We start from the raw sequence: 27,387 nt of genomic DNA, 5'->3' as shown, positions 1-27,387 counted from the left end.
CCTGCTACCTCTTTGTGTCACTAGGCTACATTGTACGTTTGCTGGCGGGCCATGAACGGGTGGCATGCGGTGGCTCTGGCGACCAGCAGCATATCCTGTATGACACCACAGGCCCGGCCCTGTGCACGCTGGTCTTTCTGCTCATCTATTTCTTCGGCATGGCCAGCTCCATCTGGTGGGTGGTGCTGTCGTTCACCTGGTTCTTGGCTGCAGGAATGAAGTGGGGAAATGAAGCCATTGCTGGCTACTCGCAGTACTTTCACCTGGCAGCATGGCTAGTGCCCAGCGTCAAGTCTATTGCTGTTCTGGCCCTCAGCTCTGTGGATGGAGACCCAGTCGCTGGAATCTGCTATGTGGGCAACCAGAGTCTGGAAAGCTTGCGAGGCTTTGTGCTAGCACCTCTAGTAGTCTACCTTTTCTCTGGGGCTCTCTTCCTGCTGGCCGGTTTCGTGTCTCTCTTTCGCATCCGTAGCGTCATCAAGCAGGGAGGCACCAAGACGGACAAACTGGAGAAGCTGATGATTCGCATCGGCCTCTTCACCGTGCTTTACACCGTGCCAGCTACCATCGTGGTGGCCTGCTTAGTTTATGAGCAGCACTACCGGCCCGGGTGGGAACAGGCGCTGGCATGTACGTGTCCCACTGAACGGCAGCAGCTCGGTCTGGGGCCCGAATACGCAGTCTTCATGCTTAAATACTTCATGTGCTTGGTGGTGGGCATCACCTCTGGCGTATGGATCTGGTCAGGAAAGACAGTGGAGTCATGGCGGAGGTTTGTGGCCCGCTGCTTCCCGTGCAGGGCCAGAAAGCCTCCTGCCTCAGCTTCTTCTATGTACAGTGAAGCTAGCACGGCACTAACTGCTCGAGCCGGATCAGCACCGCCTGGATCCTACCACAAATCAGCTCCGCCGTCGCACGTCTGAGCAGTAAAACAGGTCCACCTGGATTTAACATGAAGGATTTACCAGACTGCCAGCTCGTCCCATAAGTACCTGAGCGCTTCAGTTCTGTGTGTGCGGATAAAATACTATCAAATGGAATTTAGACTGGAAATCTGGATGAGAAGCAATTAAGGAATTAACTGGAGATTGAACTTCTGGCTCAAACAATGATGGAAAAAAAATCGCAGGAGCTACAAGACAATGATTCTTGTGGGCATGTTATTTATTTGTGTATGTAAATATTTGTTCCTTTCACACCGTGTTCTACAGGTCATGCCCCAGCTCTCTGTTTGTGCTTTTTCTATCAAATACCAGAGGTGGAACATTTTCACCATGTACCCAGACCTTGTTTAATTCGAAATACCACAAGCAATCATCCAGTGTGTTTTTGCTGGTAAACAATAAGGTGCCGTGGTGAGTTTAGAACGACACAACACCTCCTGTATATAATTGTATAAAATATTTAGACTGGAAAACAATGACAAAATGAAAAGGCTGTGATCGAAGACAGCGTGTACAGGTATCTCTACCCCACTCAGCTCGATCTCTTAAGATGAGCAATGAAGTTTACTGATTATTCCTAGCCTGTGTGTATGCGCATAGTCCGCTTCTGAGCTGAAAGATGAATTTGGTACACACTGAAACGACGTCTAAACGTTCCAGAGAAATCTGTGAATAGCATGAAAACGCATAGATCCCGAAGGACCTGTAGAAGGTTGTGTGGAAATTCAGACGCTTCTCAGATCCACTTAACATCACTAAGCTCGACTCCCACCAAGTGGTCATTTGTGAGCACTGTCATGTCGTTAAAACCCAGTCCAAACCTCATTTAACCCCCTAAATCACATGAATATCAGTTTACAGTTCACATTCAACTAATAGCTTTGTCTTAGTAATCAGGGATTTCAGGCTTCTTGGTCAGTTGTCCTGTCTGAGGTTTTCCTGTGTAAATCTGTAATACTTCATGATTGTGTGTGTGGATGTGCATGTGTGAGGTATGAAGCGCTTGTAGATCTGCCTAAACGTTTGCTCCTATAAAGCCCTCAAAAGTGATAATGTTTTGGTCCTGGACTTTAGGATTCTTTCGCTGCGATGCGCTTAATTTAACGTCCACATTTTCTGTCATCGTTTGCATCCTGCTGCTTAACGTCAAGTGTAAATCATGTAACGGGGTCATTTCTTTTTAACAGCCTCCGCTGCGGCTTTTTGTGTAAATACTTTTTTTTTTTTCCTCTTAAACAAAATGTTGATTCATTGCTGAGATTTTTAAAAAAAAAGATTTAGATATTTATGAAAAACTGGAGTGTTTGTGTTTCATTGGTTCTCTTATTTGTAGAGAATAAAACTGTGGAGCAATCCGTGAACAGAAGGTTGCAGGATTGTTGTCTTTTTACTCGAACGCTTCCGTCAATCTTTTACTATCAGTGGCTCGGTCACATGTAGGACGTAGTTAATACTGATGTTTCTAAGAACAAGTGCTTTGACTTTCTTCTGCCAAAAGCTACAGTGTTTAAAATAATTCCAGTAAGATTCATTTTAATTCCGAAGCTACTGGAAAAGATAAAGTGCGTTCCTCTCGGACACGTCTACAGATTTCCGTACTTGTTACCCTGCTGCCAGAGGGCAGGAGAGCTGCATGTTAATACTGTAGGAACATTTGCCAGGGCTTCTGATTAACACCCCATGGGTTTATGTGAAACACAACAAACTGTTAGCTACGTAAACCAACCGTCTAGTCACGTTCGTTATATTGCTATATATAAAAATCTAAAAGCACACACACAACATAGCATGCGATTGTACAGCTGCAATAACCTGTACAGCAAACATCTTTACATGATTAGTGTTTATTTAAAATACTCCATCTGCAATTGATTTCAATTAAAAACTGACAAATTTCACAGCTAGTAGCCTACATAGTAAGCAAAAAAAAAAAAGAAAAAAAAGTCTTGAGTCAGTTTTTGTTTCTATGTAGACAGATCATTGGTTGTTGCAGGAGACGGCTCGGTGAGACCTCTACCGGAGGACAGGAAGGAGACAGATTGAAGTTAGGTTTGAGGGAACCGGAGCCGAGGCGGTCTTAGGAGAGCACGGCGTTGGATCTGCGGATGCCCACCAGGTTGTCGGCGCTGAAGGATCTCCTCATAGCTGATCTGCTCAGGTCTTTGTACTTATCCTCACACAGTCTGGAGATCGCCTGCACCGGAAACAAGCAGAAGCAATGCGCTCAGCTTAATGGCGGGGAGATTAAACTACAACAGAGAGTGTACAGGTGGCTTGAATTGATCGAGACCGTCTGCACCTTACCTCAAGTTTCTGGGCGCGCTCGTTGCTCAGAGGCTCCAGAGGGAAACTCAGGTTGTTGTCATCTGCCAGTGAGCGCAGATCAAAGTAATACTTGGCGTAGACACTAGCCGGAACATTGATATTGAACTGAAGAAGCTCCAGGAAGTGCCTCTCCATTTCATTCCTAACAGATTAGAGATAGAAATACTCCTTTAAGTCTTAGAAAAAACAAAAAAAAAAACTCTAAATTGAACAATTTCCTACTTACACACAATGCTGTCAATCAACCGAAACCTGTTTAATCAGTGCGAAGCTAAAGATTTAACTCTATATATTACTGCATCGAGGTAGATTTTAGGTGTGAGACTTTTTAATTTTCCTTCTATGTCCAGTGAAAATCCAAACAAAGCAACATGCACCAGTCACTAAACATGCTGACTGGGGTAAAGGTAAAAAAAAAAAGTGGTCAATTTGCTCTTTCACTCAAATATTAGTTCTTTATTTAGTTTGAACGTCATGTCAGTTGTTCCTGGCTGTGATGACTATGCATGAAAATCTCCTACTGCATGGTTTGTCAGTGTGTCAGAGCCAGTTGGATTATATGGAGTTTTATACTGCATCTTATTTACCATGTCTGATTCAATCCATCAGCTGAATACACCACTGTGTGCTAAGCATTATGTGTTAAATCACACTTCTGTGAGGGGGCAGGATCTTAAAGACTTCGTTCTGACACTAAAATCATCCAATCGGGACAAACTCTACAGACCATAAAGCAAATTTATCAACATTTCTCCCTGTTCCGCATCATCATACACGCACTTTCCTCTCTCGCTCGTCATCTCTGCACTTCTGAGAGACGGCGGTGAGGCTGTCGCCGTGGAGACAGCAGCGCGGATGCCTCGGGGAAAAGATAGACGGGGTAATATGGGGAGAAAAGCGAGGGCGAGGGGGCTACCGGTCGCTAGGGGCAACAAATGGAGTGGGCGAGAGCCTGGGCCATTATGTAGGGGTGCTGAGAGCACTCGAGTCCGACCGGCACAGAGACTCACAAAGCCAACTTCAATAGACAGGATGAAAATAGAGTCGACAGAGCACAGGGCTATGGAGGAGAGGAGAACGAGGACATGGCCTCACACACACACACACACACACACACACACAACAAAGTGTACAGGCTAATACTGAAGTATACATTCATAATAATCAAATGAGTACTTGGACAAAATCTACATAGCAATTTGTATTATTTTTATCTTTTAACAGTCATGGCATAATGTTTACTTATATATTGCCATTTACAAACAGCAACGTTTATGATGAATTGTTAGAGGAAATGCTATATAATATTGCTGGTAAAGGAAATTTAAAAACAATGTCACTTTGGTAAAGAGTGCCAATAGTTTAAGGATCAATGAAAAGGAATGTCTGGTACATCTGATTCACACATTTTTGCATGGCACAAAATGATTGGAGGCTTGTAGGTGTGTGCTGTGTGTCACAGTACAAGCACTCAGTGACCGACCCCCACACACACCATACTGTATTTATACTTACACTCATGGTGACACACATTAGCGTTTTTAATTGTTTAATCTGAAATCTAAGAAGTGTTACACAGTGCATGGGATCACACGGTTCACAGTGTGCCGCCACCTCACTCTCTCTCTCACACACACACTCACATGTCTTCTACAGTGATGTCTTTGAGGATCTGGCAGTAGTCTACGTTCCACACGGCCTGATCATCCCAGACTTTAGAGGCCAGTAAGATGGCACCCAGGACAATTCTCTTCCAGTTACATGGGCAGATGTCCAACTCTGCATACGTCAGAAGCCGTTCCAAATACACCTGCAGTACACAGAGTAGTGTCACACACAGTGAGTAACTGCTGGCTGTCTGAAAATTCCAGAACCAGTACAATCAAAATAAAATTACATGTCTAAAAAAAATTTTTTGGTAACTCAGTTTGTGGCCTGTGCAATGAGAAAAGCTGGCCTGCTCTAATAATGACAATCTGCTGCCCTCTGGTGGACATCAAAAGCATTTGATAGAAAAAAAAAATCTGTAAAATCTATTATTGCAAAAAATTGCAATGGATCACATGAAAGATTCCACAACTGCACTGATGTCAAGCCTGTGCAGGCAGTGAAAGATTTACCAAAATACTAAACAGACTTCCGGCTTTATATTACAACACCGTATGTATTGCAGGACTTTGTGTGATAAGCCAATTGTCTGCCTCGTATCACGTACTATTGTTTCTCGATTACTTCACTTGCAGTATGTTTACTCAGCTACTATGTGCTTATCATCACTTCCTGTTATTTACACTCGCTGCACTGTTAATGCAGTACGTGGACGGTGCTGTATGTTGTTAGCACTCTTACCAGTGTGACGATGGCGCACTCTGCGGTGAGCTGAGCGGCGCTGAACAGAGTCCTGACGAATCGGTAGATGAGTTTGTGTTCGGGGTCTGTGCGTGAGTAGTCATCAGGAACTTGGTCCCTCTGTGATTATAAACAGAAAGAATTCAGTCACAACATACAGTACAAGAAACACCACTAAACGATCAACCAATATACTGAAACCTTCTATTGGTTAAAAAAAAAAAAATAAAACAAAACAAAACAAAAAAAAAACATACATTTCTCTTACAACCTCATAAGAAACCAAATGTGCTGTACATCAGATGATCTGATCTCTACAATCTACTGCTTTATATATACACCATATTGAGGAAAAGAGTAAACTTTAAGTCGCTACAAGCAAACAAACGAAACCGTCCGTCAGTCTCCAGGCCGCTGGGGCGGCTCACAGGAGCCGTGGAGGACACTTACAGACAGAGGATGCTTCTTCTCATCAAATATATCCAGTGATCTGTCCGAGTCCCTGCAGACGTGCAAACCAGGAAGATTCCAAAGGTTAATACATCATGCCCTGTCTAAGATATTTAAAAATACAACACGATTTCATAACAAAAGCTGCATGATCAGCAACTTACCTGTTTTTAATATGATAATATATTGCTAGAGTAACACTGCAGAGACAGGACAGAGAGAGAGAGAGAGAAATATTAAACAATAAATAAAGGCAGTGACCATGTGACTATTACAGTACAGTACATCCAGCACACTTTATGTAGATTCAGTAATTGTTATTGTATCAGTATAGCAACACGTGGGGTGTTTTATAAAGTCAGCTGCTTTATATTCTGTGGAACTGGGATTGTATGCCATGTAGCGCAAAAGCAGCAATTTATCTTCGTGGTTTTATAACAGGAATCGGATGTAACTGCCACGTCAGAGCTAAAGACGGCTAGCGGCGAGAAAGCCGACAGTGCGGTTAATAAACTCACCATTTTAACGTGCTTTTCAGGTTGGGCTGGCTGACTGTACTATCGTCGATGAATATCGTCGAGCACGAGCTGTATTTTTTGGATAGGGGACCAGGAGAGACCTGAGACAAAAACAAATAAATCCGTCTTATAGGATCTTTCACAGAGTACGCTGGAAGTGCAGTATTCTGAGCAGACACATAATAATAATAATAATAATAATAATAATAATAATAATAATAATAATACATTTTATTTAAAAGGAGCCTTTCAGGGCACTCAAGGACACCGTACAGTTGAGTGGTGATGATAAAATCAATACAAAAAACAACAATTATTGACATTAAATAGTTTAAAATTGATCAGAGAAAGCTAATTTAAACAAATACGTTTTAAGCCATGATTTAAAAGTAGTCAGACAGTCACTTTCCCGTACGGATTGTGGAAGGGAAGTCATGGCCTAATGGTTAGAGAGTTTGACTCTTAAGCCTAAGGTTGTGGGTTCGAGTCTCATATGTCACTTTCACTTCACTTCACTTCAGAGATTAGGAGCAGCACAGCTAAATGCCCTAGACCCCATAGTGGCTAAACGAACAGAAGGTACAACAAGGGAAACAGATGAAGATCTGAGAGTACGCTTTGGGATGTAAATATGAAGCAAGTCAGAGAGATATTGTGGTGCACAATTATAAAGAGCTTTAAAAGTGAGAAGTAAAATCTTATAGTCTACTCGATATTTAACAGGAAGCCAGTGAAGATGGTAGAGAACTGGAGTGATAAGGTCAATGGAGGAGGTTCTAGTAATTATACAGGCAGCTGAATTCTGGACTAATTGAAGTTTGTGAAGGAGTTTGTTAGGTAGCCCAAAGAGAAGAGAGTTACAGCAATCAGTGTGCGAGGTAACTAGAGCATGTACAAGAACAGCTGCGGAGTTTGGGGTGAGAAACGGACGAAGGCGGCTGACGGGTTCGTAAATGTAAATGTAATGTAAATGTAGATACGCAGACCGAGTAATATTGTTTACATGTTTTACAAAAGATAAAGTATTATCGAGGACCACCTCCAGACTTTTAACCTGAGTAGATGGGAAGATTACAGAATTATCAACATGGTACAGAAAAACTTACATGGTTTATATGGTTGCTTTTCCGCTTGTCCCGGACTGAAAGGAAAAAAATAAATAAATAAAAAGTTGAGTCCATAATGTTTCATTTTGTATTGCTATATTTGTAAAACAGATATAGTATAGAGCACTGATTCATAAACATTTCACCTAGACCCACAGTATAGAGTTCTTTCATTTTTATTATTTTGGGAAATGAGTGAACAAAGTAAGAGTACCGATATTGTACCATACTCTTGCCTTGTATCTGAAGGTCTTCTACAGACACAGCACAATTTCTCTCAAAGCTCTGGGGCTTGGACTACTAAATATAATATAACATAACTATAAAAATAGTTCATTGTAATTACCATCGCACAACAATTTATTTCTATATTTATCTCAAAACCCCCTCGGTCTTGGAGCCCACTTTTAGAACCATTGTCATGCCAGACTCCTTTTAGGCTCTAAAAAAAGCCCACAGTCAGTCACCACAGTTTAACCCTTGCCTGTTACCTCAATTAACTATGAGAAATGTTTTTATTCCACAGAGACACATGTGGTGAGCTGTGGAGCTCCGACTGCTCTCTATGAGCTTGTGCAGATGTTCTGTGTAATGCACTTACACCAGTGTTTACAGTTTAAAACGATGGGAGGTGAGATCCCGAAGCCTAAACTACAAGCCATTGTTGTATCAAAGTAAAATTCTGACAGTCACAGAATCAGCATGTTTTCCATACGTCAACCAAACCAAAGTTAAACATCATATTTAATATTAACATCAAAAAAAAAAAATTGTGCTGACAACCAGATAAGACATTTTTAAAAAAATGCTCTTTTACGCTGGAGAGCGGATTTGGTTGAGAAAGAAAGAAAGATAAATATCAAGTTCCTCAGTGACCTGTAGAGTACACAACATCCCATTTTGCAAGAACACTCATTGCTCATCTCTCACCCCACACTTCGTTATTGCACTAATGGACTGTTACACAAAACCTATGCTCATTTGCACACTTGCTCTTGTTTTTTTTGCATTGCTGCTCACCATTGCCTAACTTACCATTGTATATATCCACCTGATTTCTGTTTATAGTAACAGCAATATATTATGTTCATAGTACACATCCTTCTGTATACTTCTGTTTATAGTAATAGTCATACATTTTGTTTATAGCACATACCCTTCTGTTGATTTCACTTTATAGTTATAACCATCTGTATATTATGTTCATAGCACATATTCATCTGTATATTATGTTCATAGCACATATATATATATTCATCCGAATATTATGTTCATAGCACACATATATTCATCTGTATATTATGTTCATAGCACATATTCATCTGTATATTATGTTCATAGCACATATATATTCATCCGTATATTATGTTCATAGCACATATATACATCTGTATATTATGTTCATAGCACACATTCATCTGTATATTATGTTCATAGCACATATATATTCATCCGTATATTATGTTCATAGCACATATATATTCATCCGTATATTATGTTCATAGCACACATATATTCATCTGTATATTATGTTCATAGCACATATATATATTCATCCGTATATTATGTTCATAGCACATATATTCATCTGTATATTATGTTCATAGCACATATATTCATCTGTATATTATGTTCATAGCACATATATTCATCTGTATATTATGTTCATAGCACATACACATCTGTAAATGACTGTTTATTGTAATAGCCATATATTTTGTTACAGCACATATCCTTCTGTAAATTTCAGTTTATAGTAATATTCATCTGTATATCATGTTCATAGTACATACATATCTGTAAATTACTTCTATATTACCATTTTATTTAACTTATTTAATGTAAAACACTGTATATCCTGCACTTGCTGCTATTGCACTCTGGTTCGACCTAAACTGCATTTCGTTGCCTTTTCCTTGTGTAATGACAAAGTTGAATCTAATCTCATCTAAACCATTAGAAGTAAAACAGCTTTAAATATGGCACAGAGTGTACGAAGAGAAGTTCAAGGTAACAAATCAAAGAGACTGGTTTGTGTTTCGTTCATTGATCGCCGAAGCAGAATTGAGTGAAACGCTTGACTCACCATCTGTTTGCGACTTGCTGAGGAAGATGGTGCTAGCACGAGCGTGGTCTGAAGGATTGGACTCTAAAGCTAGATCTGAACAAAAAGAAAAAAAAAATAAAGAAAAAACAGCAAAAAAATCATTTCATAATAAAATCTTGGTCAAAAGTCAGATCATCATTTAAATGTTGTTTTAAATGGTGCCAATGTGGCCCACTCTAACATAATACACTGAAATCATTTCATGGCACAAATCACATGTATGGAATTTTAACGTGTAGCCGATTAGGGAATGAGTTCAAATGTGAATGGAGTTTAACAGCAATAAGATGAAATAAACACCAGAGTTGCAGTGCTTTCTACACTGAAACAGAGACAAAGTCTTCAGTTGTGTTGGTTTGTAATGTTCTAAACAGCTTGACAGAATTGTACTTGACACGCATGAATAAATATTGCAGACTTAATTGAAGCCTTATAAATATGAAACGAGACCCGAGTGTTTTTGAGTCACGTTATACAGCCTGAACCAGCCGTAACGCTGCCCGTGCCGGCTGGGCTACGGAGGGGAGGAGGACAACACAACGAGGGCATTGTGGAAGTAAAGCAGAACACAAAGCTATCACTCTTTTCAGCCGTCCCACACCATAAATAGCAGGAAATAAGGGAGGATTGTGAGTGTACATCTAATTCACCCAAGACAATTAAGTTACATTTACATTCGATTTGGCAGAAATGCTTATCTAGAGTGATCTACGTTTATACGGCTGAGCAATTGAGGGTTAAAGGCTTTGCTCAATTGTCCAAAAGTCCAATATCTTAACCAATGAGCAACAACCACTGCACACTACTACAGAGGAAGTACACACACACACACACACACACACAATGTAATGGGGTGGATGTGTGGAGATTACAGTTGCACTCAAAAACATCTCATCTCAACCATCTCAATACTCAGTGATAGTTTTGCCACGTTTGAGTAATTTGACCATTTATTCAAGACTCCACTCCCCCAGAAGGAAGGACAGGGAGAACCCTGGAGCCGCTGCCATTACAGCACGTCACCCTGGTTTTGGGACCGTTCCATACTTTCTACTACATTATTAATTCTGTCAGTACGTTCAGTACTCTTCTTTCAGAGCTAAACTCTTTCTGACCAAGACCCATTAAGAAGCCTTAAAGAAGCTTAAAGTCTGCATATTTGTGTACTTGGTCAGTCTCCTCTCTCTATTAACACAACATTCACTCACTGATTGCTTTCACGCCAGTCAAAGAATAGCGAGGAGACGTCATCAGTGGAAGACACTTGATAACACAAGTCATTGATTTGCATTAATTGTTGATCCACTGCAGAAGTGAGAGGCAATGCTGACCTCTGACCATCTGGGAGGCACAGCTGGAAAAGTTAGCATCCGAGCTTAGTGCGCTTGTCTGGTGTTTACTTGCTAACTTTCTGATTTCTGCAAAGGCAAATAAGACAAAAGGTTTGAGAAATATCAGATATTTAGCCTGAATTTGCTGGATAAGGAGAGCACAGTTTTACTCTAAAGCCCTGTTCAGGCTTAATAGTCTGTCTCGGGTGTTTTCGCCAGACTGCTTTTGATCAAACAGTCAGTACCAGGGTTGATATCCTCCCCAGTAGTCTATAATTAGCCAATGGCTGGCTTTTTCTAATCAAACTGTCAGGTGCATAGAGCTCTAAACAAAACCTATACTTATACAGTCATCGGATTGTGCAGCATTATGTGCAGCTTCTGCTTGGCCAACCACGTTTAGTCATGATGCACGTTCAACAACCAGACAAAAAAAAAAAAATCAAATAAAATCGAACCTGATTTGCATTTAGTCAACATGTAGCAGGAGAATGGCCACATGGGATACTTCTTTTAATGGGGTGACTAGGCGGAGTTCTGATGTTGTCTGGGACGCTTTACAGTTCACGCCACAGATGTAATGTAGACACATGGTCGTGAATGCATCTGCCCCATCCACACTTGTATTTAATGGTGTCCACTATTCCAAAGTAAGCAGAACACAATACAAAAAGTACAGAACCTAGTCTCCTAGGACTGATATAGGTTTGTGGGCTTTTTATCAGTGTTGTTAATAAATACAGAGGGCACTCGTGGTTTTGGTTCAGATGTCTGACATAACTCATGCTTAAGCTGTATTTGGCACAGACAACTTCATTCAATGAGGGTCAGTCTCCTGACAGCTGAGCGTACTAAACTGGGAGTGCCATGCTACCGAATCAAAAATAAACTTGGGGGTGGGGGGGTGGGGGGGCTTCTACAGACGCAGAGATGCCCGAGTTCAACATGAAAGGTATGCTGGGTATGGGCACGCTTCTCTGATTAACAGGCATTCTCCATTTAACCATGGTAATCCCGGACGACCGTATAAATAAACCTAGTGATCCAGATCCATTCTTAGTAGCTGAGCGTGAGCCTCTGGGTTTACCTTCTATGCCCAGTAGCATCTAACGTATTTATTCAAAAGTGGGAGGGATGGAGGTTTGAGTGTGTAGCCATCATCAGCACGTCACTGGAATGGCGGAAATAGCACAGATATTCAGGAGTCTTGGCTAACTCACAGTACATTCCTGTTCATTTCTTCCCATCTCATGGGACCATGCTGGAATGCCCTTATCACACAGACCTACAGCAACTGTACTAGCCAATGCTACATACATGGCAATGTGCGTTTAGACTCAATGCTAAAACCCGTCCTGTGCATCCGGCTCCTTTGGGCTGTCCAGGATGTCCCCGGAGGGCAAAATAAACAGCTGTAAATCCTGCAGTCAGCTTCGATAGGAAACTAAAGATGCGTCTCCGTATAAATCTTACAGGTGATTTTTAACAGCCTACGTTCTGATGTTTCCCAGTAGCTCTGTCTTAGTTTTGTCAAGTAACAGAACTCCCTCGAGCCTCGAGCCACCGCAGGGTGCTGAACATCCATAACCTGAAACATGACCTGAAGCGGTGAGAGAAAGCAGGTAACACAACTGACTAGGACATATACTAAGAGTCAGGAACATATACTAAGGCAGTTATATTACTTTACAGGTTAAAGTGTTATCCAGGATTATTTGAACATAAAAATCAATAAGTAATTGGAAAAGGAAATCCTGGGAAAATCCCAGGAAGACGCAGCAATCCGTTACGAGACCGAGGGAAGTTCTTGCGGAAAGATAATGATAAATTACTCGACAGAATATAACACGGTCTTCAATTAGCAAAGTGAAGCAACAACAGTAAGGGTTTTTTTTCGATGGTGTGGTTCAGAAAAGAAAAGGACTGGGATTGACTGCAGGTGCAAAATCTTTGTGAAATGAAAAGAAGTCATTTACTACTTTGTTCCCGTAACGAACGCCACTTCAGCAAAATCATTAATGGTATGTTAATGACTGCTAAAGAAAGTGTATATTTATTATGCAATACTGTTATTACTAAATGCTATATTGTGCAGTCCCTCATGCTTCACATGCAGTCTGTGGGGGGTAAATCAGTACCATGCCTGTGGGGGGTAAATCAGTACCAAGCCTGTGGGGGGTAAATCAGTACCAAGCTTAGGGGGGTACATCAGTACCGGGTCTGTGGGGAGGTAAATCAGTACTAAACCTGTGGGGGGTAAATCAGTACCAAACCTGTGGGGGGGTAAATCAGTACCGGGTCTGTGGGGGGTGGGAAGAGATCAGTACCGGGTCTGTGTGTGTGTGTGTGGGGGGGTGGGGGGAATCAGTACCGGGTCTGGGGGGGGGCAGTACCTACCATCAGGCAGTTCCCGGTCGCTTATATGCTGCAGGTACGGCCCGGTGTCTTCACTCAGGTCCGCATGTAACTGGTAATCCTCGAGGCGCTCTGTGGGTCGCGGGAGTTTCGGACTTCCGCTGGGAGACACGCAGCAAGACACCGTATTTCCCATGATGCACCGCGCTCAGTGCCGAGCCCCAAAAGTCAGTTCCTGTGAAATTCACACCGTCCTCAGTGATGCATCTAAAAGACCAGTGAGACGGGGCTTAGACACCGGATAAATTGGTCTCGGTGCTCGCTGAGTAGACAGACAGTCACTGTTTATTAAGCTAACCAGCCAACATGAGGAACGGGGCTCCGTCTGCGCGCACACTCATTCGGACACGGTACGGGAGCGCGCGCGCGCACGGTTCACTTAATCCAGCTAACTACCGACCACGACGTCACCTACCGCTTCCGTCTAATCAAAGGCTCCATAAAAACTGACAGCTACGTATCGGTTTCATGTACATGAACCGTCACGAACTCATCTAGTGATGTAGCCCGAGACGCTAATTCCGCCAGCTAACTGCTCATTATTACTGAACCGGTCAGTTAGCATGCGAGCTAGCGGCTAGTCGGTCCTTTAACTCACTACACTCACTAGTCGGTCCCTTTAACTCACTACACAGACAAGTTCTGAGCTTTGGATCCGTCAGTAGAGCCGATATGTAACGATACGCTCATAAACCTGTCAGTTTCAGCCGGTAAAGTCCGTTATAGAGTCGGGGCTCGTTACCGGACCCCCGAGTCCCAGCGCCGAGGCCTCAGCGTCCGCGCTTCCGCTCCAGTACAAATGAATGGACAAACTCCCGGTATTCCAGCGGCGAGAAATCACACCTAACTTCTCTTTTTTTGTCTTTCAATGTTCAACTTCTCGAAGCCGGGTCTTTTTTTAAGGGTCCTTCTTGTTATCCCCTCCTCCACTTCACCGGCCAGTATCGCAATCCGCCGCCCGTCGCCGCCATCTGTTCCGCCACAGATGCCACTAGGATCCGCCTTTTTAAAATTCCTTCAATGACTATTGGCCGCCCAATCATAATAATACCGGAGTGGGGTCTGTTATTGGCTGAATTCTCCGCCACTCAAAAAAGGTTCTGGCCATTGGCTTGAAACCCACCCTTTTACCATAGAGTCTACGTTCAGGGATCTTTTCAGTTGACCCCATATTCTGCGTGTAGTAGTGATAGTGAACCCGGCTCTTTTCAGTAAATCATATCACTTGGCTCGGTTCATTTAAAAGAAGAGTCGGCTCTTTTAAATGAACCGAGCCAAGTGTTATGATTTACTGCGAGGAATTTGATTCACTGCAATCAATATATTGTATATACATCTGTGATGGGTTGGCACTCCGTCCAGGGTGTATCCTGCCTTGATGCCCGATGACGCCTGATATAGGCACAGGCTCCCTGTGACCCGAGAATAGCTATCTATTGCAGTCATATCACTATGCAATATATGCAATATCTATGCAATATATTGCAATCATATCACTTGGCTCGGTTCATTTAAAAGAGCCGAAAGTGTCATGTTATATGATTTACTGCAATATAAATATATTGCGAAAATAGCAAAGCTATTTCTGTTTATTTCTTAACCTGACGCAAGATTGTGATTGTGACCAGAGATTGTTCACATTCAAGATTTCAAAACAAACAAACAAACAAACAAACCTACAAATCAATACAAGTCGGCTCTCAAAACCTAAATGAGCCGAATCAAGGAGCCGATTCCGTCTTAAATGACACTTTCTAAGAATACAGTTCTAATCAAATTGGGATGCACGTATTTCCAGGGATTTCAGAACAGCGTAACAGATATTGCGTCGTCGGATAGGCGTGGCCTATTTGGTAATTTAACCATAACCATAACCGTAGTTTTTGGTTGTTTATTTGTTTTCTAAAATAAATCTACCTGTATGACTGTTTTGTCCTTCGTAGTATGACTGTTTTGTCCTCTTTTTTTTATTTGAAAGAGGGCGTTTTTCCAAGACCTCCGGAAACACGCCCACTTTACGTCGTGGTAACGAAACCCCTGGAATTTAGTGAATGCCAATCAAATTAAACGAATATAATGAGTTAGTTTTAATGGAAATCACACTATTAATGTTGCTCACGTTGGAACAAGGAACACAATACAGCCATGTAAATCATACATGACACATAAATTAGTGAATCCAGTGTTTTTAACAGATTTGCAAAAATGCTGATTTTTTTTTTTTTTTGCAAGGCTAATATTTTTTCTTATACCTTATTCACCATTATATTAGGGATTAACAACAGTTAGTGCTGATTTAGACCACATCTGATGATGAAAAAGTATAAAAGCAGTGTGACTGACATAAATATCTGTGAAGTGTTCAATGGACACTAATTTTAGTAAAGTCTTAATGTGCATGACTTTAGAATTAAATAATTCCCCATTTGATAAACCCAATAAAAACAGCACATATAAAATAAAAAAAAATCACAAGATATTCATAAGATAATTCTAGTCTAATTTCAGTCTAATTCAATTGGTGTTAAACCCTCCTTGATACTACTATGTATAAACGAGACCTACAGATAAAAGTGCTGGAAATAAGAAAGCTTTAAAAATTGCTCAATAGGTAGCAAAATTGGAAAGGCAGTGTAATAGGCTTTTTTTAAAAAAAAAAAAAAAAAAAAAAAAGAAAGAAAGAAAAAAATACACAATCAAGACAGAAAATGATTAATAATCAACGTTCTGTTATATTACCAATACAGAGAATTACAACATGCCCTGCAGTGAAATATATAAGATGTAACACCTTCATCCTAGAGTAAGTTCAGTTATTTAATCTTTATCTGCAGGGACTGAACTATTTCTCTGCCATGGCACAGAAGCTCTAGCTACAGGCTTCGGGGAGCTTCAGAGTGTTCACCTGTCAAGAAATAATTGGTTTTGTGGATGAGAGCAGGTTCAAGGTGTTCTGTGTCAAATTGCATATGCTTTTTTTTTTTTTTTAGGTGAGCGCTCAAATCTGTACAGGGCAAGCCTGCTGGTGAGAGATTACTTCAATAATTTGCCGTGCTTCAGCCCGGGAGTACAAATTACACTGTGTGGCAGAAAGAGTTACTGGTGGCAGCTTTTGGGCAGTGAGTTATAATGGGTTTGTAGCTCCATGATCAAGCATGAGATTTAGCATACCATCACAGTAATGGTTCTTTGGTAAGACAGCAAAGTTGTCACATGGATACTGTTTGGAACTCTCACTGAAATTTTTCCATGATGGATGTCTTTATCAAATCAAATGGATGTTGTAAATGGTGTTGCTGGAGACGAAGTACAGAGAAGTACCAGATAAAACCAGCTTTGATGTATTCTATTATAGACACTGTGCTGCTGAATTCTGGAGGTGTTGAATTATTCTTTATTAGATCAGCAAGAACAAAGCAAAGGGTTATATTAATGCTCCAAATAAACCTTGAACGTGTTGATGATCCTGAGATATCAGTGATCCTCACCCTTTCTGCTCTCCAGACATGCCTGATCCATCCTGATGCTCCACTTCTGGTTGGAGTCTTATCGCTTGGAAACCAATGGCTGCTGCTGAGAATGACCCCAAATGACATTCATGAGATTACTGTGGATTGTTCCACTTAGAAACCATGAATGCATCTGATACGATGGGTTTTTCCAACAGTGGATTACAACTTTAGGACTGCAATTCTCCATTACTGAACAGACGATAACTAGTCGATGAAGCATTTGACTATATAGTACACAGCATCACTCAGATGAGGATGTTTTTCCTTTTGAGTCTGGTTCCTCTCAAGACTTTTTCCCCTATGATCATCACCTTGGGCTTATTCATTAGGGATAAAATAAGACATGTAATTTATACCTTTAATCCTAAATGTATATATTTCTGTAAAGCTGCTTTAACATTATGCATTGTAATGGCCATGATTAAAAGCTTTATACAAATAAAATTTATACGAATTGATTAATACGAATGTGTTCAGGGGGGCACGGTTGCTTAGTGGTTAGCACGTTTGCCTCACACCTCCAGGGTTGGGGGTTCGATTCCCGCCTCCACCTTGTGTGTGTGGAGTTTGCATGTTCTCCTCGTGCCTCAGGGGTTTCCTCCGGGTACTCCGGTTTCCTCCCCAGGTCCAAAGACATGCATGGTAGATTGATTGGCATCTCTGGAAAAATTGTCCCTAGTGTGTGATTGCGTGAGTGAATGAGTGTGTGTGTGTGTACCCTGTGATGGGTTGGCACTCCGTCCAGGGTGTATCCTGCTTTGATGCCCGATGACACCTGAGATAGGCTCAGGCTCCCCGTGACCCGAGGCAGTTCGGATAAGCGGTAGAAAATGAATGAATGAATGTGTTCAGGTTTTCTTTGAGGTTAGTGAGAGAGAGAAAACTTTTAGTAAAAGGGTAAGTTTTCAGAATGTAGGAAAATTTCTCAGTAACATGACAAGCTGCATTTTTTCCCTTAGTTTCAGTTTGTCTGAGAGACAAAAAATAAGAGGGAACGACTGTTTACAGCTGTTATATAGCGAGTAAAAGTATTTGTATTTTGTATGTCTTTGTAAATACAAAGACATCAAATTCATATCCATTGTGACATAATGCAAAAAGAAATTAGATATAAGGAATGTAGGGTTCTTTTTAAAAAAAAAAAAAAAAAAAAAAAAAAAGAGTCAGATTTATAGCAAATTGCTGTGGTATAAGAAGAATAAAACACTCGGGCATATAATACGACCTTGTAACAGTAACTCGTCTTCAGAATGGATCATATCACATCACTGATTATTTTCTTAAAACAGCATGCATCGTCATGTTTATATTTTGATCTTTCGAAACAACAACAACAAAGAGACAGAAGGAGAGAGAAATGATTTCTACACACTGGTTTTTATATGAAATAGCTGCCAAAAATGCAACAGTCATGATAGACTAACAACAAATATTTGTACCCTCTATTTGTGTTGATGCATCAAATACAAAGACATCAAATTCATATCCATTGTGACATAATGCAAAAAAATAACCATAGCGATATCAAAGTTAAAAAATAATATACAAAACAAGTTGAAACATGCTGTAATGACATAAGAATTATACTTGTTATACAGTATGCTATTCATTAGTTCAACTGCTTAAGACAAAAGTTAACATATCTGTGTATATAAAAAAAATGGCAGAAGAATGCAAGTCCATGATATTTAAAAATCTTTATAATATTTCATTGTATGTGTTCAGTCTTTATGCAACTCAAATGCCCGAATTAATCCCACTGTAACACTTTGTGCTTGAGTGGAACAGAAGCAGCCCAGATCAGAACATCGACATCCGTTTAGCTTTGATTTCAGCAAAGTTCAGCAAACACACCTGGGTCCTCTACAGACACACACACGCACACACACACACACACTCCTAGCTATTTCCAAACTGCACATATTAAACACATCAACATTCTCCCTCTGTTTTGCGTCGCCTCTTCACAGTCCGCCCTCAGATGCACCAGGACTTGCAGCGATATTAGCAAATTTGGTTCGACTCAGAGGCGCAAAGTTGCTTCTATCCTAGAAAATTTGACACTGAGGAATGTGTTTGCCTGTTCTGAAGGGTATCGGGAATGCAAAATAACTTGATTTAGAACAAGTTTCATATCCAAAAGAAAGGGAGAAACCAGATCCGTTACTGTGGATCACTATTGGCTAGAAGCAAGGCTTCTTTCATAACAAAATGCAGTAAGATGCAACTCAGAACATACAGGTCTAGAATAGTCTCCTATTCGAATACGATACAAATATTATCATTTATAAATGCCTTAAATTCTCTTGATCTGTTTTTATACAGTTATTTTATAAGGCATCCAAAGTAAACGTAACAATATTTTACAGTAGAAATGTGTATAGCAAAGAAAAAAACCCCAAACAAAAAACAACCCATAACACTAACTCAAACATCTGACACGTCCGAATATTAGTAACAGTCCGACAGATATAGTTCAAAACCTAATGCTTAAGGAAAAATGTTTCTCATTCCAAACGTCTACATTCCTGACTGACCCTCATCATCCAGAAATGTTTAGATATATTTAAACAGCGTAACGGAGTTGCTTGCACAATATATTCAGATTTGTTAAAAACTTCCCTACATCATTATCGGGTGCTCCGTCTACACCAACACGTTAACGAATATGTGTTTTCCAACAAACCTGGGGAGCTTAACGAGAGAAACAAGACGGGGGATTATTTACGTCCTAGAACGCCTTCACCCTGTTTATTTGTAAAGCCATGATCCGTTGGTGCAGAGACTTTGGCCATGGGATTCATGGGAATTTCCAGGCAGTCTGAAGAATTTTTACATTTTTTTTTTTTTTTTTAATTATTTTTTAAAAGTATATTTAGAAAACATGCGTTCCGTCCAGGAAGAGCTCACACACAGTCTCTGTACACGTATGTTGAAGTCCACCGAAGACAAACATGGACGATGACGTTACTCGGATTTATGGCAGTACAGGTCTTTAAGAGCTTTCAGTTCCTCAATGAGAGTTTTGTTCTGGTTCTCCAAAACAGCCACCCGGTTCTCCAGACACTTCACGTATTCCTTCTTCTTCCGGCGGCACTCTCGGGCCGCCTCCCTGGAGGCACACGTGGAACTCTAATCAGTGTGGGTTAAAGACAACGTTCCGTCTAACACTGTTTAGTGAAAATTAGTGAAAGTGACACTAAACAAACACTTTGATCAAGTAAAGCAATGACACACATGAGACGTGTAATCTACTGATATTTGTGCTGCAATGAAGAGACGGGGTTTATGGGTAAACATGACACACAGACACGTGCAGTTCGCCGACGAGTTCAGTTCATGCTGCGTATCTTTGCTGCTAGGTGTCGGGTGAATGCACAAACAACGTGAGTGAGAATTCACTTGGTTTATAAGGAAACACAAAATGATGCCTGTATTATCTTCTATTTATTATTCCTACAGCGAATATGCTGTGTTTTCCTGGTGGCACACGTGCACTTTATGTAAATGGGATAATTTGACTCTGTAGCCTTGAGTTCTGTGTGTTCTGAGTGTTGCCTTATGTAGCACCAGCGTCCTGGAGGAACCGCTGTGTACTGCCCCAACTATATGTGGGCGAAATGACAACACAAGCTTCTTGTCTTGATATTGTTTTAGCCCTTCTTTTCTGTGTAATTCAGTAACTTCTGATGTTCACATGACAGCGCCTCTTGGAGGACATGCTTATGTTACATGTAAGTGCAAATACTTTACTCTTTGTGCGAAGTATAGATCATGCCTTCATTTATTCGATAAACATCCGTACCTGTTCTTCATGAGACGCACTTCTCGTTTGCGTGTGGCCTCTTCGGCACCTCCTTGGCTGGGCAGAGCAGGTGATGAGGCCATGACCACACCAGGGCCTATGGTACTCGCTGCTGCTGTGCGGATCTGGTATGCCTGAACGTCTCCCGAAGCAGCTGTAGAATGAAGCGCAGGGAATTTCACAGATGTTTGCGTTAAGTATTCCTTGTCCGAAAAATACATGCTGCCTAGTCTAGGACTCTTGAATTGTGTTGTTATTGTGTGTTCCTGTTAGAGCAGCTCACCTTGCACCACCACTTGGTTGCTGGGTACCAGGATCTGCTGCCCGTCACTTGTCTGGGCATACTGCAGGATAGTGGTGCCCGGCTGTGCAGCCGCCGCGTTCGTCATGGTCAGAGTTTGCAGACCTTGCACACCGTCTGTGCCATTATTGGCCAGCTGAATGGCTCCACCCTGCGTGATGGCAACTAGAAGATACAAAAAAGCCAGACTGAACAATGTTCTCTGACTCCTCGCTGTGAAAGTTTACAATAGCAGGTGTAGACTCTAGTGAGATTGAAACATACTGTACTGGCCACTGCTGGTCTGATAAATGGGGGTTGGCACGGTAACTGTAGTGATGGCAGGTGCTGCGTCTTCCTCGGATTTCTCCTCCTCGATCCTTGGTACTCCCGGGGCATCCGATGATAAGTCGTTCAGAATCTTCCTGTTGGCCAAGGGCACAAAAGCCGTATTAGGCTTTCAACACGCAACACCGTGCTGTGCAGATAACAGTAACTCTGCTGAGCTCCCAAATACCTGTAGGAAGGGCGTCTGGAGAGGATCTCTCTGCGTTTCTGAGAGTCAGTCACGCTGTCCACAGACTCCTGGGAGTCCTCGCTCTCCGCCACGGTAGAGATCTGAGCAAAATGTGCAGACTTTAAGACATGGCCATATTTCAGTTACCATAAATGTGCATACAAAATGCCCTAAAGTTGCTTACAAATACTTCAAGAAAGTTTGACCTAACATAAGTGGATTAAAAAAAAGATGGATTACAAATATATGTTGTATACGCAAAGAAATCTACTGGAAAATATTATCAGCTTCAATACAACTAAAGGTAGCTCCCCAGAAGAGTCAGGCTTAAAGAATGTCGTTGTCCTTCAACTGCCCCCAGATTGGGAGATCATCCGATCCCCGTATTTGATTTTGGCACAGGTTTTACGTCGGATGCTCTTACTGAAGCAACCCCCCCATTTTAAACGGACTTGGGACTGGCACTGAGAGTTAACCCTACAGTGACTGAGTTGATTAGGCTTAAAGAATAGTACCTGTCTGTGAATAGTAAAACTCCAGCCAAACGGCTTTTGTCTTTGTTTACACTGTGATCTGTACATTCAAATCATTTGCACAAGATACTGACCTGGACTGTCTGTACCTGTGGGGACTGAATGACAGAGGGCTGCGCAGCCTGGATCACCCCGTGCACCTGCACTGTCTGCCCATTAGGCAGCTGCACCAGGGTGACGGTGGGGGCGGCGGCAGTGGTGTGTCCTGCACCTACAGTCACCTACACACACACACACAGCTTATTAAAACTGCCATGAAGGCAAGTGTCACAAGTCTTGTATTCAATTTATTCTTGACTTTGTAATACTTCTGACATCTGAGGAAATCTACATCCACTGCCATTACCATGATGAGCCGTTGCCCTGGGTTTGACCCGACTACTGTTACACATCCAGATACTGCTAGGTTACAGAGCCGACATGATCACACGGACTGCTCATGGTTACCTGAGTAAGCGTGGCGATCTGGGCCTGGGTGATCTGCTGGGCCTCAGTCTCAGCCACAGCCGTGTCTGCACCCTGCTGGGCCTCCGCTCCCACCTCCATGGTCATTGAGTTATCTGCACACATGACACATCTTTATGGTCCAGAGCTTATTGTTAAAACTTTTTCAGGATTTTACTAGCACTGATTTTAGCATGCTCAATGAAGCTGCTGCAAAGTCGTCGGCTACACTGCGCATGTTTCCCTCAATATGTAACGTCTGATGCATTTCTATTGTCAATATTCTTAATCTCCATTGTTCCTCCTTCTCCTTTGTATTCTCGTATGTGCTTTGATGTTAACCTTAAAGGCTGAACCCTGGCTTTAGGGGCTCATTAGTAAACTTTTGCTCATTCTGTAGCAGTATATACAACTAGACAATTAACTACAAAATTGTAATCTAAACTATTTTTAGAATTCACAATTCATTTAGATGTTTTGTGTCACATAATAAAAAATACCATTTTTTTTTTTAGTAATAACAGTCTTTATTTTCCAACAACATTCATATTTACAAATTCCACCAAGAGCTTATTCTTAAACAACAGCTTTGCCAATCAACAAATAAAGGGGATGTATTCGGTATTTGTATTTGACAGAAAATGGTGAATTCTTCCTGATGAAATACACAATATGGCCAAGTGTTTGTGTACACCTGCCCATCACATCCATTCCCACAAACTGTTGCCTCAGAGACACACGACTGTCCCATGCTAATCGGCCTAAACCTGTTGCAGCAAGACATGATGTATTACGGTTGGAAGAACCCGAGTGTCCTGCACAGAGTCCTGACCCTGATCTCACTAATGCTCTTGTGGCTGAATAAACTCAAATCCCCACAGCCATGCTTCGACATCCAGTGGAAAGACTTCCCAGAAGAGCAGAAGTTGCTGAAAAAGCAAAGGTTTAGGGCCTAAATCTGGAATGGTAAAGTTAACAAGCAAATAAGAATGTGCTGATCTACAAACTTTGGGCCATATAGTGTGCTTTATAAAGGTATGTTTGAGTTTACTTAACAAAAAAAAAAGATATTTTAGCTGGTTAGAAAAATCCAAACGCACACTTAAACTATTTATATGGTATATATTTATATATATGTTCTCATTTCCCTTCATCTTTGGGATATGTTTGGGAAGGAGGATATGTTATAAAAGGCATCTCTTATTTTATATATATATATATTGTTATTGTTAATGTAAACACCTTTAATTACATGACAGTTATAGAAAGTATTCCCACGAAGGAAATCATCCAGGAAGTTCCTGTATTGTTTGACAATTCTGTCTGGACTGTATGTTTAAATACGGTCAAGTAAATGAATATATATTAGCTATAAAGACAGCATGATCATGGTGTTCTTAGGAGCAGACAACAGTTATAAATCATGGCTAATTTCTAAAACGCCCACCTTTATTTATAGCTGCAGTCTGTTCATCCTACTTCCTGCCACATGCCTGCTGACAGCGCCTTCCGCCCGCAGAGAAAAAGCACAGCGGCGAATCAATGCTCTCAACCTCGGTGAACTTTAAAGCAGCTCATGTGTGCTGAGACAGGAAGAACGTGTGTTAGTGCTGTGTACATTTAGCTTTTTCTCATGAACACGCCTGGGTTAGTAATCAAACCCAAAGAAAGTGGTCGTTTATTTCTGATCAAAGAGAAGTGTAAAATAACCTGAACAGGGATTCCCTGACACTCCTCTTCATCTGGACTTAAGATTAATAAAGACTGTTGCAAGCGGGTTAGTGTAGGCCATGACCTGGGTTAGAAAGTGCCTTTAACTGCAGTCTTTTAGGGCTGGAACAGAAATGCCTTGCCAATGACTACAACCCTATAAGAACTGGATTTTTACTGGAAAGCTGGAGTACAGGATACAAAGAATGTGTGCATGCAACAACAAAAGACGGTTGGGTTGTGCATTTATTACTAGAGCATCGGTGGGATTTTTTTTTAATAAATACTGCATGTGGAAAAACTACACAATATTTTTATCTTCTATAAAATGAAAAGGTACAAAAAAAAAAGTGATTAGTGTATGTATATAAAAAGGGGTCCAAAAATCTGAGAGAACCACAAAAAAAAACGGAAAATCTATTCCTTCAGGTGAAGCACATGCTCAGACGACACTGTGATGGGTTTGATCAATCATGGACAGTCAGGACAAAATCTAGACAAAACTGTGCATGGCAGCCTGAGTGAATACTGTTATTAAATGAACAAAATCCAGTTACTCAGAATTTCTGAAATCCATGAAGACATTTCTAAAAGTTTACTTTTCACTCAAGAAATTGGCGACAAAATTAATTTGTAATAATTACAATTTTTTTTAAAGTATTAAATTAGAACACAATACAAATCAGACAGATTTTCACTAGCGCTTTCAGATATTTGGACCCCACTGTGCTGTATATAGATGTATGTAAAAGGGTTTGGGTATGTTTTCTTTAATATAAAGAACACACTCTGTTTTATAGTTTCCTACCGAAACCAGAACGCACAACAATAAAATTTAGTTCGCGTTTCCAGGGTTGTAGTTTTAAGTTACTGAGTTCCTATTCTCTTGGGAAAGCCTGCATATTGGCTATGGTCATGTGGCGTGACCTACTAATGCCCAAGCACCTTACAACAAGGGCTTATGAATCTGTATGAAAAAAAAAAGACTTATGCAGAGTTGTACTCATGCAATTTTGATTGTCATGAGCATAAAATGCACTTCCTGTTGCAAAAACACTCCCATGTCTGCGCTTTATACAGAAGCTGTCGGTGATGATGACTACAGCCGTCCTCCAGCAAAGATTATTAAACCGACGTGGAAATCTTATCCTGTCCAAATAGCACTCATGACTACAATCAACTGCTATGATCATGCACGGATACAGAATATCACATTTAAGACACAGTTATAGACTATCTAATCTGATTATTCTGTAGATTAACCTCAGCGCACCAAGCAGGCGAGAGAAAAAAAATCTTCATCTTATATAACATATGAAGCACAGAATACAAACTAGCTACCAGAGCAGCCAGGTAACACCATGCTTCTAAAAATTCACGGCCTTTAAATGAGCCAGGGGTTCATACATGACTTCAAATCCATGTTTTATCATTTTTAATCATCATATTGTGGTTAAGGGCAACTTTCCGTATTTCTTTTTGGCCTTGTAGCTTTTAAATGTCATTGTATTTTTCGGAATCATCTTATTGTCTAACAAATGTGCCTGATTTCCATTAAATGCTTGGTGACAAAAGAAAGAACAGAAACTGGTGCATCTATTCAGTAAACAGAGGTGATACGATACAGAGACCTGACAACACACCAAATGACTAGAAAACTATCCTTGTCTGTGCAAATGATCTCTTGAAGGCTACAAGACCAGGCCTTAAAAACAACATTACATACACATTTGTAGGTGACAGATACATTATTGAGATCTACATCAGTAACAATCACTAGAAGGTCCACTGATTTATAATCCTACTTTAATTCAACATGATCTCTGTGTGACAGAACACTACTACGTACACTGTCCATTTATTTTCTTTATTAAAAATCACTACAAGACATTTTTACAGACGTCTAACACTATAACCTGGGTCTGACTGAACCATATTTATATCTTGCCACGATTTTAACTCTAATAATAATAAATAATAATTAGATTATACATTAGCCACATAGCCTGCTATTTATTATCCAATCCGAATATAAATTTAAATACAGTGGTCATTTTGTCGGTTTGGCCGAATTATAACATTAAAGATAACGCGTTCTGTTTTACACTAAACAAACAAAACAAAAACATTGAACCTATTAGGAGAGACTAGTTTAGTTGCCTGGCGACCTAGTAATCGTGCTAATATTTTAGCTAGGTAGCTAACGAAAGTGGCTAGTTAGGTTAGCCTGACGAAACGCTCACACCCGGAGATGACACAACGATATCAAACACACACACGCGCGCGCGCACACACACATCATTGTTTGCTCGTTTCCGCTGTGCCCTAAACTGTGCTCGACTCGACATTTCCCCCTCTGCTCTGTAACGCTGCCCGTTCCCCCGTTTGTGTCGTCCACAGGCTCCCCTCCCTCCTTGTACAACAACCCCGCCGCCATGATCTCTTTGTTTCCTACGGGCCGAACCCGACCCGAGCACTGTCTTATCCGGGACATGCCCGCGCTCTCCCTCCCCGCCGGGACACTTTGTCTTCTCTTACCGATACACACTCCTTCCGTCACTCGCGAGCCCTCGGAGCTCCACTTTTATTCGGGCCGACACGTAAGAGACCGCGTCAGGCTACACCTCCGCCGCGTCACCGACAACAACAACGACACACTCGGAACTGGGGAGACGGAAAGCCGATCAGAGGCAGCGCCACTGCCGAGAATAGCCGAAGTGTACACGGAACTTACCGAGCGGTAAACGAGAATAGCCGAAGTGTACACGGAACTTACCGAGCGGTAAACGAAAATGGCCGAAGTGAACTCGAGTGTAAGCGAAATTGTACGAAGACTATCGATGATTGTCGAAGTTTGAAGCATGATTCTCGATAATTATACATTTAGCTTTAATATTTAAAGGATCATTAGGTCAGATTTATTAAGGTAATTTATTAAGTAATATTTATTGAAATGTTAAATTAAAATTGAAGTCTCTAACGGTTAATTAGGTGTCCACAAGAACATTTTATTTATTTATTTTATTTTATTGTATTGTATT

The 27,387-nt window shown here is 41.0% G+C and overlaps 3 protein-coding genes across 4 annotated transcripts in view; 1 reads left to right on the top strand and 2 right to left on the bottom strand.

Moving 5' to 3' along the window:
* fzd5 (frizzled class receptor 5) overlaps positions 1–2,310 on the top strand; it is a 4,152-nt gene extending 1,842 nt beyond the window's left edge. The window contains exon 2 of the mRNA XM_060875944.1: positions 1–2,310. This exon is cut by the window's left edge and continues 1,103 nt beyond it. Within this exon, the coding sequence (XP_060731927.1) occupies positions 1–923 (923 nt within the window). The 3' untranslated portion in view covers positions 924–2,310.
* Positions 2,311–2,812: 502 nt separating this feature from the next.
* On the bottom strand, positions 2,813–14,390 carry ccnyl1 (cyclin Y-like 1). The gene is made up of 10 exons (XM_060875945.1): positions 13,528–14,390; positions 9,779–9,853; positions 7,693–7,727; positions 6,587–6,687; positions 6,233–6,268; positions 6,069–6,120; positions 5,619–5,738; positions 4,913–5,079; positions 3,249–3,411; positions 2,813–3,138 (listed from the first exon to the last, which is right to left on the bottom strand). The coding sequence occupies exons 1-10, from the start codon at positions 13,679–13,681 to the stop codon at positions 3,022–3,024; spliced, it is 1,020 nt and encodes a 339-aa protein (XP_060731928.1). The 5' UTR covers positions 13,682–14,390; the 3' UTR covers positions 2,813–3,021.
* Positions 14,391–18,418: 4,028 nt separating this feature from the next.
* Positions 18,419–27,050, bottom strand: creb1b (cAMP responsive element binding protein 1b). 2 transcript variants are annotated; one of them, XM_060875943.1, is made up of 9 exons: positions 26,885–27,050; positions 24,084–24,219; positions 22,640–22,752; positions 22,267–22,413; positions 21,660–21,760; positions 21,428–21,567; positions 21,146–21,328; positions 20,863–21,016; positions 18,419–20,169 (listed from the first exon to the last, which is right to left on the bottom strand). In XM_060875943.1, exons 3-9 carry the CDS (start codon positions 22,742–22,744, stop codon positions 20,025–20,027), a joined length of 975 nt encoding a protein of 324 aa, XP_060731926.1. In that variant the 5' UTR covers positions 22,745–22,752; positions 24,084–24,219; positions 26,885–27,050; the 3' UTR covers positions 18,419–20,024. The 2 variants fall into 2 exon arrangements, with proteins under 2 accessions (XP_060731926.1, XP_060731925.1); XM_060875942.1 differs by lacking the exon at positions 24,084–24,219 and having other exon boundaries at positions 26,885–27,048.
* Between the last annotated feature and the right edge of the window lie 337 nt (positions 27,051–27,387).

The sequence above is a fragment of the Tachysurus vachellii genome, chromosome 8, assembly GCF_030014155.1.
Source record: "Tachysurus vachellii isolate PV-2020 chromosome 8, HZAU_Pvac_v1, whole genome shotgun sequence".
Lineage (NCBI taxonomy): Eukaryota > Metazoa > Chordata > Actinopteri > Siluriformes > Bagridae > Tachysurus > Tachysurus vachellii.
This window is presented reverse-complemented; position numbering and strand designations above follow the sequence as displayed.

What these genes read in the sequence shown, in the direction of transcription:
- ccnyl1 (XM_060875945.1), bottom strand. Translation starts at nt 13,681, where the DNA reads ATGGGAAATACGGTGTCTTGCTGCGTGTCTCCCAGCGGAAGTCCGAAA. An exon ending in CGACCGGGAACTGCCTGATG is followed by an intron (nt 9,854 to 13,527) that starts GTAGGTACTGCC and finishes CTTTTTGTTCAG; the next exon opens with ATCTAGCTTTAGAGTCCAAT. An exon ending in TATTATCATATTAAAAACAG is followed by an intron (nt 6,121 to 6,232) that starts GTAAGTTGCTGA and finishes GCACGTCTGCAG; the next exon opens with GGACTCGGACAGATCACTGG.
- creb1b (XM_060875943.1), bottom strand. Translation starts at nt 22,744, where the DNA reads ATGACCATGGAGGTGGGAGCGGAGGCCCAGCAGGGTGCAGACACGGCT. An exon ending in TCCAGACGCCCTTCCTACAG is followed by an intron (nt 21,568 to 21,659) that starts GTATTTGGGAGC and finishes CTTGGCCAACAG; the next exon opens with GAAGATTCTGAACGACTTAT. An exon ending in GACCAGCAGTGGCCAGTACA is followed by an intron (nt 21,329 to 21,427) that starts GTATGTTTCAAT and finishes TGTATCTTCTAG; the next exon opens with TTGCCATCACGCAGGGTGGA.